The sequence below is a fragment of the Diadema setosum genome, chromosome 7 (genome assembly GCF_964275005.1).
Source record: "Diadema setosum chromosome 7, eeDiaSeto1, whole genome shotgun sequence".
Taxonomy (NCBI): Eukaryota; Metazoa; Echinodermata; class Echinoidea; order Diadematoida; family Diadematidae; genus Diadema; species Diadema setosum.
In genome coordinates this window covers 3,172,851-3,188,602 of record NC_092691.1, presented here as the reverse complement: position 1 = coordinate 3,188,602, position 15,752 = coordinate 3,172,851, and the positions used below count along the sequence as shown (strand labels likewise).

The window sequence follows — 15,752 nt, the reverse complement described above, 5'->3', positions numbered from 1 at the left end:
GCATTATCATTATTATACATCAATTGTGTATTAATAATGTCTCCCACGTTGCATTGGCATGCATTTGGGGAAGCTTGTATAATGTATGCATTATCATTTGCAGTGGTGGATTTTAAAGATGTATGTATCATCATCTGCAAACGTAGATTTTCAAAATAATTGCGAGTTGCCTAGTAGTACACACGTCATGTTGGCATATATTTGCTTATTAATAATCATTATGTTTGTTTTGTTTTGTTTTTTCTTCATTTATGCTTAATTGTGATTAATCTCACTTATGTTTTATTTAGTCTCGCTTTCCCCTTCCCAGTACACAGGGGAAGGACTTTCACTCTCTCCTATCCTCAGCGTAATAGACCTTCACGACATTCACAGCGGACATCGCTCTCCGGTTCCCTCCGAATTCAACCCGACCTTGGTCAGCCGTCACGTCGAGGCCTCCTAGTCCTCCGTCCACCTCGCCCAAGTGCCGGAATCTGCAGCAAGCGGGTTTTGGGAGTCACTCGCTGTTGCAGATCCCGGCATCTCCCTCAATGGGTCTCTATTATATAAAACATATACATGTATATTGTCTTACGTTCCTTGCGTGCGTTTCCCTAGCAAGAACAGGGGATCCCTTCGTCTATATACTTATTTATAGTTATTCATAAATGATACACTTTTCATTCTTTTAGTAGTAAGAACAACTCAAAATTTTTGTAAATCCCCTCTCGCATGAGTCGCCTGCACCTATCTAATACCTATAAACTTGTGGTTTAAATTCATTTTGAAGATTATTATGACTCCCACTTTCTGGCACAAAATTTACTTTCTTTTCTTGGCTTGAAGCCCGCAGGTATACTCATACATCATAGAAACCACGATTATAACATTTCTCCGCCGTTTGCTACAAAAATATATTTTCCTGTATCAACGCCTCTGAATTTTTTTTCCCGAATCATTGCTGTGACGCTCAGAGCTCCTTGATATAAACACTGTATTTTTTTTTCTCGAAATAATGATGCAGCCATAGTAATCTTATCTATTTTGTAAAACATATCACTGTGTGTGTGCTCTATCTAAATACCGTATATTACACTGGGTTGTACTATGATATTGGTATGTATGTGCGTGGTTGGAGGTGTATGTGTGTGTGTTTGAGTGTGTGCACGCGGATGAGTTAGTGTGTGGTACACGCGCGCGTGTATTGTGTAGTTATTTGAGTTTGTTTGAAGAATATGAGGTATTCATCAATATCATAATGAGCTCCCTCGTGGAGACGTAATGAGCTCCTTTATGGAGACAATATGAGCTCCCTCGTGGAGACTTAATGAGCTCCTTTGTGGAGATAAATATGAGCTCCCTCATGGAGACAATAATATATGAGCTCCCTCGTGGAGACTTGGTATATATCTAATATTCTTGTTTATATCTCTATAAGATTTATAATGTTTGTTTATGTTAAGTGCTGTCTCGGGCAAATTATTTGTATAGGGCCCCATTTTCTCTCTCTCTTCTTTCGTTCTTTAAAACAACAACAACATTATCAACAAAGTATATTTATTCAAATATTCACTTAAATTCAATTATAAAAACCTACACTACTTCTAATTTTTTGCAAAAATCTACTTATATCTATTTTCAATATTTACAAACGAGATATTTACAGAGGAAGAAAGGGGACAGGTTTAAGGAGAAGATGTCGCCTGCCTACTCCTGCACCGAAATGCAGGGTTACGCCATTCCCGTCGGCAACCAGCGGGTAGAGGGCCCGCTCGCCGACGCCGGTGAAGTCTCGGCCTTTCCCGGGGGCAGGCGCCTCTAGTTGTCTTATCGGCCTAGGTGTTATATTATTATTAGCCTAGTAGACAGGGACATCGTGGAAGATGAGGGATGATAGAAGGATAGCGGAAAGGGTAAGGACAGAACAGAGAAAACAGACAGCAAGGGGGTGGAGGCCGGGTGCTGAGCTCCTCTCTCTGACATAGGGTCAGCCCGTTACCGTTACAAGAATGGGATGTGAAAAAATGAGTCACACTCATAAGAAGCATTGCCACGAGCCATTGATGATCCTGGCCTGAGAGAAAAGTACTGGTATAGAACAAAGGACGGCGTTGAGTATGACGACGGTACCGGTATAGAACAGAGACGGCGTTGAGTATGTCGATGGTACACGTGTACGGAGTTCTCCCAATGAGTGGGTACTTTTAAGCTAAAATAAACGTAATACTGACTTCAATCGATAGGAACCTCTGCAAGCATCAGGCCTGTGTATAAATGTAGGTAGTGGAATAGCCTTTTGTCAAGGCCCTCTCGCTGTATGGTGTAGAGAGCCCAGCCGAGTGGGGTAGCGCGAGGCAGCGCGCTCGGATGGACTCGCTTCGCTCGTCCGTTCGCTCGTCTGTTACAGCGAGAGGGCCTTGACAAAAGGCTAGTAGTGGAATAGAGAGAGAAGGAAAAAATATATCAGAGATTAAAATATTGATTTGTGTCCTTGACATACTGAAGCAGGTAGTCCATAGACTGCTGATTCGAGAAAAGATCCGACATCTGCAGGATGGATTTATGTAATCTTTGTGCTAATGCTGTACGTTGTTTTAGGAATCGTGTGCAGTATAGCAAGAAGTGCCCTACAGTGTCTGGAGAATTGCAGATATGACAAAGGCCAGTGGGGTGTTTCTGAATTAAATGTAGGTAAGCGGGAAGTCTGGCACGACCCATTCTGAGTCGAATGATAATTTCGTCTCGACGGCAAGTGCAATTTATGGAGAAAGGCTGTTTGACATTTCTGTGAATAAAGTATAGATGACGACCATGGGTGGATGTGCGCCAGGTCTCGTTCCAGGCGTCCAGGCATTTTGTCGAGATTGTCTAATTTCAGAAACGGTAGGAGGAATCATAATGGTTATGTAATCTTTTTTTAGGCTTTTTTTTTTTTTTTTTTTTTTTTTTTTGCAAGGGAGTCTGTACACTAGTTACCTTTAAGACCACAGTGTGAGGGGATCCAGACCAGGGAAAGAGAAAATCCATTTGATAATGATTGTGAACATTTCAATAAGATTTCACACGTTAGATCATGTTTATTGGATGAGTAATTTTCTAATAAAGGCAGAGCGCTGAGGGAGTCTGAAAATATTGCAGCTTTCAACGGCGGAGAAGTTTCGAGCCAGGTAAGAGCTTCTAAAATTGCAGTGAGTTCAGCACGGCATATGGATATCCGGGAGATTCTTTCATGAATTCTGATGTCATGGCGGGGGATATAAATCCCAATGCCAATCCTGTTGCTGGTGGGGTCGTGAGAGCCGTCTGTGTAGAGATGAAGATGGTTAGCATAAGTGGTGTTGATTATCTGGAGAGCAGTTTGTTTTTGCATTTCAAGGTGGGAAGTCTTTGTGCAGCAGTGGTCATGAATAGAGAGATCAATTGTTGGGTATTGACCATGGCGGACACGGACAGTCGGAGAGCGGGATGAGTTTGCTGAGAGTGGGAAATAAATGTGAGGTACGGAGGGCAAACTTTTTTGTGTGTTCAGGCCATTTGACTGTAGCAAATTGCCAGCAGTCATAGATGGCGGCCCGGGCTTGGTGAGTGGTGGAGAGAGTAAATAAATATGCACAGTAGTTGAAAGCGGCCCTTTCACGGCGTATGGCTAAAGGAGCTTCATGGCATTCCACTTGTAGAGAGTGTAGTGGGGTGGAGGGGAGAGCACCAGTGGCTATACGTAGGGCGTGGCCTTGAACCGAGTCCAGCTTCTTGGCGAGTGTTGGGGAAATGGAATTATAGATTTCACATGAGTAATCAAGGTGGAGACGAATTAATGAACGATAAAACAATAGCAAATTTTCAGTATCAGTACCCCAGGACGAGCCGCGGATATAGACCGAAGAAGGTTAAGACGTCTGTTACATTTATTCAGTATGTAATTAACATGAGGCGACCACGTTAACGAGGAGTCAAAAATGACACCGAGGTATTTGTAATTTGGCACGATTTCTAAAGTAGTATCAGATATGTGTATATTGAAATTACAGGCGGCAACTGATCGTGGATAAAAAATCATTACTTTAGATTTATAGCTTGATAAAGTGAGGCCCCATTGCTATGTTTCAGCCAGGAAGCGATGTTGTCGATGTCGACATGATCCACCTGTAATTTAAAATTGATGTATCATAGGTTGGTGGAAGTGCGCCAAATCGCTATATCATCTGCGTAAAGAGATAATGCTTGGATCTGCTGCAGTAAGAGATGTCGTTGATAAAAAGAGTGAAGAGAATTGGACTAACAACGCTTCCTTGAGGGAGACCGATATTTTGGTGAGAAGTGTCTGACCAGCACGCGTACTTGTAAAGTCCGCTAGTCTAAAAAGTTGCGAATCTAGTCAAGGAATCTACCTTGTAGGCTGATGGATTTGAGTTTGGCAATGAGGGCACTGTGGTCGACAGTGTCGAATGCTTGGCTGAGATCTCGAAAAATAGCTGCGGTGTAATGTTTAGTGATTAGGGATTTACGGACATCTGATTAAAAAAGAAGAAGGCTGTTGGTTATTCTGCGATGAGGTAGAAAGGTGGATTGAGTGTGAGACACCAAGTGGTGTTTGTTTATAACATAAGTTAATCTGCTGGATATCATTCGAACAAAATCAAACAAGATTAAAAAAAATGGCAATGTTTACTGTGTTCACACAAGAATTCCATGTTTTTTAAGCTGAAATTTTCGGCTTGCTCGAATCGTTATCTATAAGGCCGTCATTATATTTTGATTGGAATTGTAATATTTAATAAGCAAAATATGTCAAGAATTCCATGTTTTGTAAGCTGAAATACAGTAATTTTCGGCTCGCTCGCTGCGCTCGCTCGCTAAAAATTTATTAAAAAAAAGATAAGAACAAAACGTGATGATGGCGCGGAAATATACAAATTTCGGCTCACTCGTGCGTACTAATTTGGAGTATTTTTCAAGTCCTTAGTTTGTTGGTATAAATCGTTATCTATAAGGCCGTCACTATATCTTGATTAGAATTGCAAGATTTAACAAGCAAAAAAATGACAAGAATTCCATGTTTTGTAAGCTGAAATACAGAAATTTTCGGCTCGCTCGCTGCGCTAGCTCACTAAAATTTATCCCCAAAAAAAAGATAAGAACAAAACGTGATGATGGCGCGGAAATATACAAATTTCGGCTCACTCGTGCATACTACAATGTAATTTGGAGTATTTTTCAAGTCCTCAGTTTGTTGGTATAAATCGTTATCTATAAGGCCGTCACTATATCTTGATTAGAATTGTAATATTTAATAAGCAAAAAATGACAAGAATTCCATGTTTTGTAAGCTGAAATACAAAAACTTTCGGCTCGCTCGCTGCGCTCGCCAAAATTTATCAAAATAAAAAAAGATAAGAACAAAAGCGAAGCGACAGCGGCTGCACGTCTACCCTATTCGTATATGTTGTCATTTTCAGCGGTGGGTGTACGTTTCCTTCATGAATATCTTTATTGATTGTAGAAAACTAAAATATATGGAATCCCCATAGTCTATGATATTCATTCAATAATCGGTATGCGATTTTCTATTCTATTTTTTATTACGTCAAAAACCCACCGAAATCCGTGATCAAAATCAGGTCTGTAAGCGTCCGTATTGCTTCACTCCTCATCTTTTGAGTGTTATTTGAATGGCAATCACTTTCGTATCTACAACGTAGCGAGTTGGAAAAGATCATGACCTTGTCGGAGCGGAAGTGACCCATGCAAAGGTCAAATCATGAGAGCAGCACGCGCGGAAATACATGTACGTAGCAGACGACAAGCTTTACGTAACACACAAAACGCACGGGCGTACGTAAAATGCTACCATGGTACTTCCGGTTGAGCATTTGTGGTAGTTCGTTGATTTTGTAAATCATCGCACGATCTACTCCGAAAAATTCAACAATAAGGTCTGGATACCAACAAAACACCAAATTCAACTCAACCATCAGCAAAATGCGATGTAGGTGAGTTGTAAAAATCATCCTATTGGTAAAATTAAACAAAATAAAAGACATGATTTTGCCGTCAAAAGCGATGGTCGTATACAACGTAAAACACTAGCAGATGTCAGACTGCTGTGCTTCGCACAACGGTCTGGTCAGGCTAGATGCATAGGATGAAAAAGTTGTAAAAGTCATAAATATTTTCAGTGTCAACATTCTTCATCTTGTAAGTATTGTTTAATTCCTTTTCAAACAGCTCCCAGTTGACCCTGTGGAAGGATAGGGATGGTTCAAGTTCAAGTTCGAATTTATTCGTTTTTCCACAATAAAGTAATATAAACATAAATCTCACTTTCTTGAGTGACAGAAACAATGCATGTAAATTTGTACAAAGAAAACAACAATAATGGGAAAAGCTAACAGTATCAATACATTGCAATTGTTGCAGAGGTGACGAAAATGAAAGCATTGTCAATATGCACTGTGTGAAAAAACGGAGGGACCCACTAAAAAGACAATGCTTGTAGAGTGTGGGCCCCTCTTGTATTAAAAACTCGATGCAAAATTTGACTGAATATAGCAACAAAGCAGCACGAAAAGTTTGGCATAAAAAGTTTAGCAGCCCACTAAGAGACAGACGGACAAACAGTTACACACAAAACAATAACAAACAAAATAAAGAGCATGAGACAAGACTGGGACAGCAACAAGACTACTTATAGGAAAGAAAACTGACTTGACGACACGACAGGAAACAAGACTATAGCGCGACGAAGAGGTAAGAAAACAGGCAGGAATATGCAACAGAGACAACGATCCTCGGAGGTTTGAGGAAGAAAGAGAAGAAGAAGAAAAGAATATACAACAAACCCTTCAACTGCGAGGTATAAGTTAAAGAAGATCTTATCATAATCAAAGCTTAGGCAAAAGTAACAATAATAAAAAGAACGGCAATAAAGATTTTGCGGACGGGTAACAAAATAAGCCTATGAACTAATCTAATTCCGGGGGTCGTCATTATAGGATTGCAAAAGAAAAAACTTAAATCTCCTTTTAAAGGAGTATATAGAAGGAGCTGATTTTATATTGTGGTTCAGGGAATTCCAATAATTAGGTCCAGTGTAAATAAGTGTATTCTGTGCTAGAATCGTTCGAAGAAGTGGTAAATGAAACTCGTTAGAGCGTCGGGTGGGGTAATTATGGAATGATTGATTTTTTTTTTTTTTTTTGGAACATAGAACCAAAGATAGGTGGCAGTAAACTGTTATCATACATATACATAAATTGGCCTAAGTTGTATAAAAATAATTCGTTGATTTTTAGTAGCTTATTACAGTTAAACAATACATTTGCATGTGAACGAGTGGGAGAATTGGAAATGATACGGATTGCTTTCTTTTGCAGTAATAACACTCTATTCAGCAGCGTCTGATGAGTATTGCCCCAAGCTAAAATTCCATAATGAAGGTAAGGGAGTATCGAAGAGGAGTATAACACAAGCAATGTCTTTTCAGGAATATAAAATTTTAGTCTGTTCATAACACCTTTTGCGAGAAAAGATTTTGCAAATACGATCAATATGTATTTTCCAAGAAAGTTTATTATCTACAAAAATACGAAGAAATTTAAAATATGACACGCTTTCTAACTTACAATCATCCAGAACTATTTCTGAATTCAAAGAATCAACAGTATTGCTGAAAAACATATATTTTGTTTTTTGAACATTCAATGACAACTTGTTAGCTCTGACCCAGTTGGTCACTTTTTTCAATTCTGTATTAACTTGTTGAACAAGAACATCGATATCGTTATGGGCAAGAAAAACACTGGTGTCATCAGCATAGTGTATAAAGGAAAGTACCTCTGAAACAGAGGAAAAATCATTAATATATATTATGAATAACAGCGGCCCTAAAAGACTTCCCTGTGGAACACCACACTTAGCATCTCTCATAACTGAATTCTTATCTCTAATTGAAACAAACTGTTGTCTGTTAGCTAAATAAGTCTTGAACCACTCCAAGGCCTTTGGAGTGGTTTTGCTGATCTAAAATCGGTGGGTGTGATGTTAGGTACAGGTGCATTTAGTGCTATATCACATTTGCTCAGGAAGTGATCACTTCCCATCGTGGTAGTAGAGACAGACCAGTTGCATCGTGCGGCTAGAGAGGGACTTGAAAGAGTTAAATCTATGGAAGACGTTGTCCCGCGTGAAATATCGATTCGTGTGGGGGAAATGCTGTTGGTTAGTATATAGTCAACTATTAATCTTCCATTATGATCTTCCGTGATTCCGCCCCACATAGGATGGTGAGCGTTAAAATCACCTGCTAACATAAAATTTGGGAGTCAATTAGAGGTTAGTGCTTTCTGATTATCTAAAGTAAGTTTTTTAAGTGGATTATAAGAATTAACTACTGACAGTTTAACGGTGTCTAACAAGACATTAAATACTTGTTGCGCCTCGAGCGAGGGGTTGTTACGGCACATTTTGGTAAATTACCAAAATGTGCAGTTACCAAAATGTGCCGTAACTATGTTACGGCACATTTTGGTAAATTTACCAAAATGTGCAGGACATTGACGGCACATTTTGGTAACTTTCTGCTCCTCCACAATCATCACAAAAACAAATTGTAAGTGCAGTTGGTTTTTGTCCCCACCGAATGAGTTCGGCAGCCTAAAGGCCGTGTCATTTCTTTTCGGGCAAGCTACGCGGGCTTGGTGCGAGTAAGGTTTTCCCAGCACGCAGGAAAATTAGCTGCGCACGCAAGTCCGATTTACTCGCAGCCAAATTTTGAGCAGCACCTCGCAGGCAACGGCCACGCAGGTACTTCGCAGTCCCCGTATGCGGTCAGCGCGGCCAAGATAATGACATTCTGTCATTTCTGTTGGACTTCTGCCATTCCTTCAGATGAATTTCTGAGTTGTCAGCCCCCACGCGCCTAGCACGCAGGTCACACAGAATACCCGCAAGAAGAACATAAGAAGCACGCATCCAGCAAGTAAGACACATATGCACAACTCCTCACACGCAACAAGCCCGCGTAGCTTGCCCGGAAAGGTGTGACAAGGCCTTAACATGGTTACGGGTAAAAATGATTTACGTGCGCACCTCCGGGCGACTACGGGTGAGATACGTGGGAACGTGCTAGGTACTGTTACGTGCAGGTCATCTGCGGGGACCTCTGGGTAGTAAAAATTGTTCTTCGCAAGTCGCACGCAAGGCTTGCCCGGAAAGATTAGGCCGTGTCACACCTTTCCGGGCAAGCTACGCGGGCTTGTTGCGAGTAGGGATTTTTTTTCACCTCGCAGGAAAATTTTCTGCGGGCGGACAAGAATGTTTACGATTTTCGCACTTGTGTCTTATTTGCTAGACGCGTGCTACTTACCTTCTACTTGCATGTATTCCGTTTGACCTGCGTGAGAACTTTGAAACGATCCGTAGCATGACCAAAACTTTTTTCCGGGTGAGTCGTGGGAATTGCTCACAGAGGTACACGCAGAACGCCAGTAGGAGGCCCTTAGCGACAGCACCTCGCAGGCAACTCCCACGCATGTATTTCGCAGTCCCCGTATGCGGCCAAACCCATTTTGTGGTACATGTACTTCTGCCATTCCTTCAGAGGAATTCCTTCACTGAGTCGTCAGCCCCTCGCACCTGGCACGCAAGTCACACAGCATACCCGCACGAAAAGCAATCGCAATAGCTTACTCGAGCCTTCAGCTCGGGTGAGCTAAATAAGTGTCTTGCCTGTCTTTACTGCTGCAGCAGGACCATATTATCACCTTAAAGGGATCGTATAGTTTTGGTTGAGAGCTGATTTCAGGTTTCTAACATTTTTTCGGTGAGATAATGAGAAACCTCTCATGAAATATGAAAGAGGATGTCATTCTATGAGGAATTAAACGTTTCAAGTTTGATGAAAATTGGTTTTGAAATGGCTGAGATACCCACAAAAGACTGATTCTAGTAAAGTGTGGGACCCACACTTTATTACGATCACTTTGTTATACTTTGTTTTTGGATGTTTCAGTCATTCCAAACCCGATTTTCATCAAATAAACTTTGAATTCCTCTTGAAACGGTATGCTCTGTAAGATATCATAAGTGTTTTCTTGGCATCTCAAAAAAAGTTAAAAACCCAATTCTCATCTCCACCAATACTGTACCATCCCTTTAACTCCTTGACCGTCTCAAGCCCATCCATGGGTTTTTAGTTCAGTTACCAAAATGTGCAGGCAAATCCACTTTTAACTGCACATTTTGGTAACAGTCGATCCCTTCAGGTATAGGTGCACTATCGGCACATTTTGGTAACTTGCACATTTTGGTAATTTACCAATATGTGCCGAGTTACCAAAATGTACCGTAACAGGGGGCGCAGTTAATGATATCGTATGTGATACCGGAGCGTAAGAAGATGGCACATCCTCCTCTACGGGAGTTAGGACGGTGACGAGGAATAGAAAAATCGGTGTGTTTATGACCCCAAGTCTCCTGAATCAAAATGATGTGTGGGGGATCGGTAGAGGTGTTAATGTGGTGAAATACTTCATGTCCTTTGGACGATATTCCACGGGCGTTCCACTGCCAGAGGGCAAACTGCATAATGAGCAGGGAAGGGGAATACAGTATAAGACAAAGTAGCAGTATATCCATTATTGAGAAATGGATGATAACAGCTCATGGATTTTTTTTTCAGGTGGTATTATTGTGCCAAAGCAGCTTTTGGCGGCCTGTACTGTTAGCTTTATTCTGTTGCTCTTCGAATGAGCAGTCTCTAGGTTATTAATAACAAAAACAAGGAAGGTGACCAGGTTTTCGACTGTGAGTGGAGAACCTGGAGAGCATTGCGAAGACTGGTCGACCCTGTCCACCTGTGTTGAGGCGTCAGATGTCTGAGGTCTTTTGGGAGGAAGGTTTGGGTTTGGGAGGACTCGAGAGTGTTTGGCTTTGGCGGGAATGTGTTGATGATGAGGGGTAGCAGACGACGTAGCGGTAAGGGATGAGTTCGTATGGAAAGAGGAGGGTTGGTTAATCAGCGTGGGGAGAGAGACGGGGTCTGAGATGACTTGAGAAGCTGAGCATTCGGGAGGAGGGTTATGGGTAGTTTGTGGTGAATTTCGTACTTGCTGGACCGCATGTGCATAAGATAATTTTGTTTAGTACTTTAACTGATTGTATTTTCCTGGCTTGTTTGTATTCAGGGCATCCGGCATATGCAGCACTGTGGGGACCCCCACATCTCAAGCATCGAGGAGTACCTTTTATGGGACACTGGTCAAGTTGGTGGTGCTCGCCACACCTGACACACCGCTGTTTGAAACGGCAGGTTTCGATACCGTGGCCAAATCTTTGGCATCTGAAGCAGCGAGTGATCAGAGGAATGTACGTCGATACTTCAAAAAGTTCGTACCCTAAGGAGACAGCTGGAGGAAGAGATTTGTGTTTAAAAGTAACAATGACAACGGATGTAGCAGAGCGGGTGTTATGGTTCTTTTTGTAAATGCGGTGAATGTCGATGACTCCCTGATCCCGTAATACTTGATGAATTGAGTCGTCTGTTAGATCAATTGGAACACGCTTGATTACTCCCTTTGTTAAGTTGAGGGGGGTATTGGTGTTGGTGACAGAGACGGAGGTGTTGCAGAAGTTGGTTGTCGCTATTAAAAAAAAAAAAGAATTGACTTGTTTTGAGGTGGCGCATTTAATGTCGAACGATTTAGGGTGACGTTGTACTTGTTGACGTTGATTTCTCTCGCTACCTGAATAGGGTTAGATTGGATTATGTTTTTGTTGATTCCGGTTATTGTGACGAAAAGTGAGAGTGATGGTCGTGAAGGAGTGTGGAATTCATCTTCGTTGTCTTCGAGTGATAAAGTGTCTTTTCGGGATCGTTTTTTTTTTCTTTTGACAGGAGTGAACATAGTGTCGTTGGGGTCAGGGTCAGGTTCCGTTTCAGTGTCCTCCATATTTGATGGATTTGATTGAACTGAACCTATGTCTTGTAAATGATTGATATGGGAGTGCTAGAAAAACAAAACAAAACAAAAACGAGAAAGGGGAACTGTACAGGTGGAGAAAAGGACCTAAAACACAGAGATGCGAATGTGTATACCACAGACACAGATTTGATCCTGGTTGACTGAGTTTAAAACTTTCTATTTATCACTGATGAAAGGATTAGGGAAAGTGCGAGGAAGAAAATTTGGAGGCTAAATAGAGGGCGTCGGCTTGTGTGAGGTGCTGATAAACGGATATTGTTCTTGCTGAGGGAAGGGAAGAAATCTCCCGGAAGGATTCAATGGAGCTTCGATTACAGTGAGTATCTGGGCTAATCTCCGTGCTTAGGAATGTCCACTGTATTGTCTGAAAGAAGACAGAGTATAAATCTATGGAGTATAGAGAACTGTACAAGAATGCACCTGGGTATATAATGAAACCTACGGAAACCAGTGGGGAAAAAGAGGGAGCGTTGTAGTTATACCGCGCACAACCAGGAAAACTCAGATATGTTCAAGGTTTGTTCACTACATGAGCAGGAGAGGGAATATATTGAAATAACCTATGGTAGGAAAATACGGGGTCTGCTGATGTGGGGTGGCGTAGAACTCCCCACCACAGCCTGCAGAGAAAAACTAGGAAAAAATACAGGAATTAGTATAGTAATGAAAGTACAACCATGCGGGGTGTGGTGCAAAATCCCCAACCTCAGCCTGCGAAAAGATAATGAAATAAAAAAAAAACTGCTGTAATTAATGCAATGATGAGTATGCAAATAATCAATACAAACAAGGATATGAAGAGTAAGTGTATGCTGTAAAGTATACACTGTGTATGTAGGCGTAGCAGACTGCTAAGCGGAGGGTATATATAGACTAAGTGTGATACAAGGATTGGAAAGGCATCGGGAGAGGAAATACGATGAGATGTATCACTAAAACCCGATAAGTAAATGAAACAGAGCCGTGTGTATCACGGAAAACACAGGGAGTAAGAGAAAAAAAAAAGAAAAACAGCGTAGACAAACAAAGGTATTCAGGGGCTGAAGTGCCCCACAGAAAAACTACTGTAAACTAAAAAAAAAAATATATATTTATTTATAATTATCCTGGTATTTATTAAGCTAACATATTATCTACTATTTATCAACTTAATACACTTATGTGGTACTCATCGAAACCGGTTCAGCCTTCACCCGTATCTCTCTCGAGAGAGGTCCACGTGAGGAGAGAGGCGGAGAGAGGTGGAGGGGTGATGAGATACGTCCACCACCGATGAAAGCCACATGCCACATGGTACTAGACACATCACACTCATTTATATAGGGCCTTTTAGTTACAATGCTTTAATACGTGGTTACCAAGTAAATTGCACTTTTAATATCAAATATGAAAATGCCTCCTCATAACACAAATTGAAATTGTGAATAACACAATAATATTGAGTAAACTTTTTTAAAGATTTTTTTTTTTCAAAGCTTATTGTAATCATAAAAACAATTTCAACTATATTTTATCTATTTCCAGTCCAAGAGAATTTGAATAGCTTATGAATATGCATGGCCATTAGAAACCAGTAGAAACCAACTGGAATCAACTGGTATTATGGTTAATGGGTTTACATGTGGAATGAACTGGTATTTAAGCAAGCCCAGTCAGGTACATTGCTTTCAAGTGTCAATAAAAACTGACACACACCCACACAAGAACACATACATACCTAGTCTGCATGTAGTGTGCTAGTAATAAAATGTCAACTGACTTCAATTTGTACCAACTGAATTCACTTTTACCACAAGGATCATTTTTAATTTAAAGCATGTTTTCGTGCTTTGCTTGTTTGTTTCTTGGTTGTTGGGTTTGGTTTTTGTTTTTGTTTTTGTTTTTGTTTTTGTTTTTGTTTTGCTTTGCTTGCTTATTAGTAAAACCAGCTGGTATGAAATTTCCTAGCTTTGTCCAAAGTGTTCTAGAGGCAACTTGTTAGTGTGGGTATGACAGTGTATTAATTTTGTTTAATTGTAATTTTTTTAGTCAATGAACGCATGGTAATGAAAATATGTATGTTCAGACTGGTGTGAAATTGGCCATGCAGTTTATCCACTTGTTTCAGCTGGATTCAACCACAGCGAATAGTAGATTTTTAGGTTAGTCTGCATGATGGTTTATTCCACTCAATTGTTTCAACTGGAGTCAACTGGAAGCAAACTGTCACATAATATACCAGTTTTGTCAACTGAATCCAAAAAGTAGACTTCAACTGGTATCAACTGACTGGTACCCAGTGAGAATTGGACTAGCATTAGCTGGTACCTGCAAGACCTCAACTGGTATCAACTTGTACACAAGATTTGATCAACTGGTATCAACTGGTAACCAGTGCAACTTTAGCTGGTATAAACTTGTACCAATATGACATCAACGCATCAACTGGTTTTAACTGGTACCAGTTGCAACCAGTGAAGACCAGTTAAACAGTATAGAGACCAGCTAAAATGTTTACTGGTTTGTACTGGTAACAACTGGTGCAACTGAAAACATGGGCACAGACCAGTTATCAACTGGTTATCAACTGGTTGTGGGGACTGGTTCCTATCACACGTACCATGTACTCGTACTGATTGTCCACATGATATTCGTTAGGGCCATCCTCCGAAAAAGTGTGCAATTACAGTTGTACAAATGACAAAAATTCAAGATCAAAGATTTCCTTGTTTCATCAATTCAGAAATTTTGATCCCTTAGGAATACAAAACAATCAATGGGTGATTTTTGAAAGCTCATTTTTTCCTAGAAACATTTCCAAACGCAGAGTCCTTTTTTACATGTTAGTACCATATATCAGCTTAGAAAAATCATTGATTGTCTGCTTATTTCTCGCTTTAAAATGGCAATGCTTATGTAAAACTACAAGCTTAAACATAAACAAACATCATGGAAATATTTTGGAGTGAGCCGTGATTTAATGTGTAATAGAAATGAACCTGTTTTATAAAGTGAAGGCTATTAAATAAAAAGCAAGAAAATACGTATATTTCGACTTAAACTATGTTACCCTAATTTAACTTTGTACCTGCATTTGAATTATATCAACAATTTCATTGATTATGTATGAAACATCATGAGTAAGTATTACACTTCTCATAAATAGCAAATGCCAGGTAACATCTCTACCAGATTAAATACATTCTGGATCGTAAGAAGAACGGTGTGTGGTACAGTATCTGACGCATCAAAAGTTCCGTTAGCATACGTTTCAGACCCAACACCAATCATGCCAATAAATTCATTTTAACTTGTAAGAACATCACAATGTGACTATTTTCGTTAAAACGTAAAGTAACGTAAACGTAAACGTAAAAAGTAAAGTAAAGTAAAGTAACGTAAACGTAAAAAGTAAAGTAAAGTAAAGTAAAAAGTAAAGAATGATTTTGTCACACTTAGGTAAAAAATTAGAAAACCCTTGGACAAAACTTTGAGAAATACGTGAAATACGAGAACCAAACAAATACAAATCCAAAATACTTTTTTTCTGATATAGTTCCGAAATTTTGTAATTACATATATGGAAGACGGTAAAAATGAAGTTGGAAAACATTTTCTATGCACATGATACGCACGAATTCAATTTTCCTTTGTTCTTGTTTGTAATAAATTAGGTCTCACGAATCAAGAAACAATGGTAACGTATCTGACAAAGCATTTATGTTTATTGACACATTTAACTACCGATTAACATCAAACCCAGATCACTCAATCATGTGATTAAAATTACCTGATGCAAAACGTTAGACA

The 15,752-nt window shown here is 40.1% G+C and overlaps 1 protein-coding gene across 1 annotated transcript in view; it reads right to left on the bottom strand.

Annotated features, from left to right (window-relative positions):
- Window positions 1–12,523: 12,523 nt before the first annotated feature.
- LOC140230573 (structural maintenance of chromosomes protein 6-like) overlaps window positions 12,524–15,752 on the bottom strand; it is a 35,209-nt gene continuing 31,980 nt past the window's right edge. Inside the window, exon 9 of the mRNA XM_072310715.1 lies at window positions 12,524–12,583. Within this exon, the coding sequence (XP_072166816.1) occupies window positions 12,524–12,583 (60 nt within the window). The remainder of the gene's footprint in view (window positions 12,584–15,752) is intronic.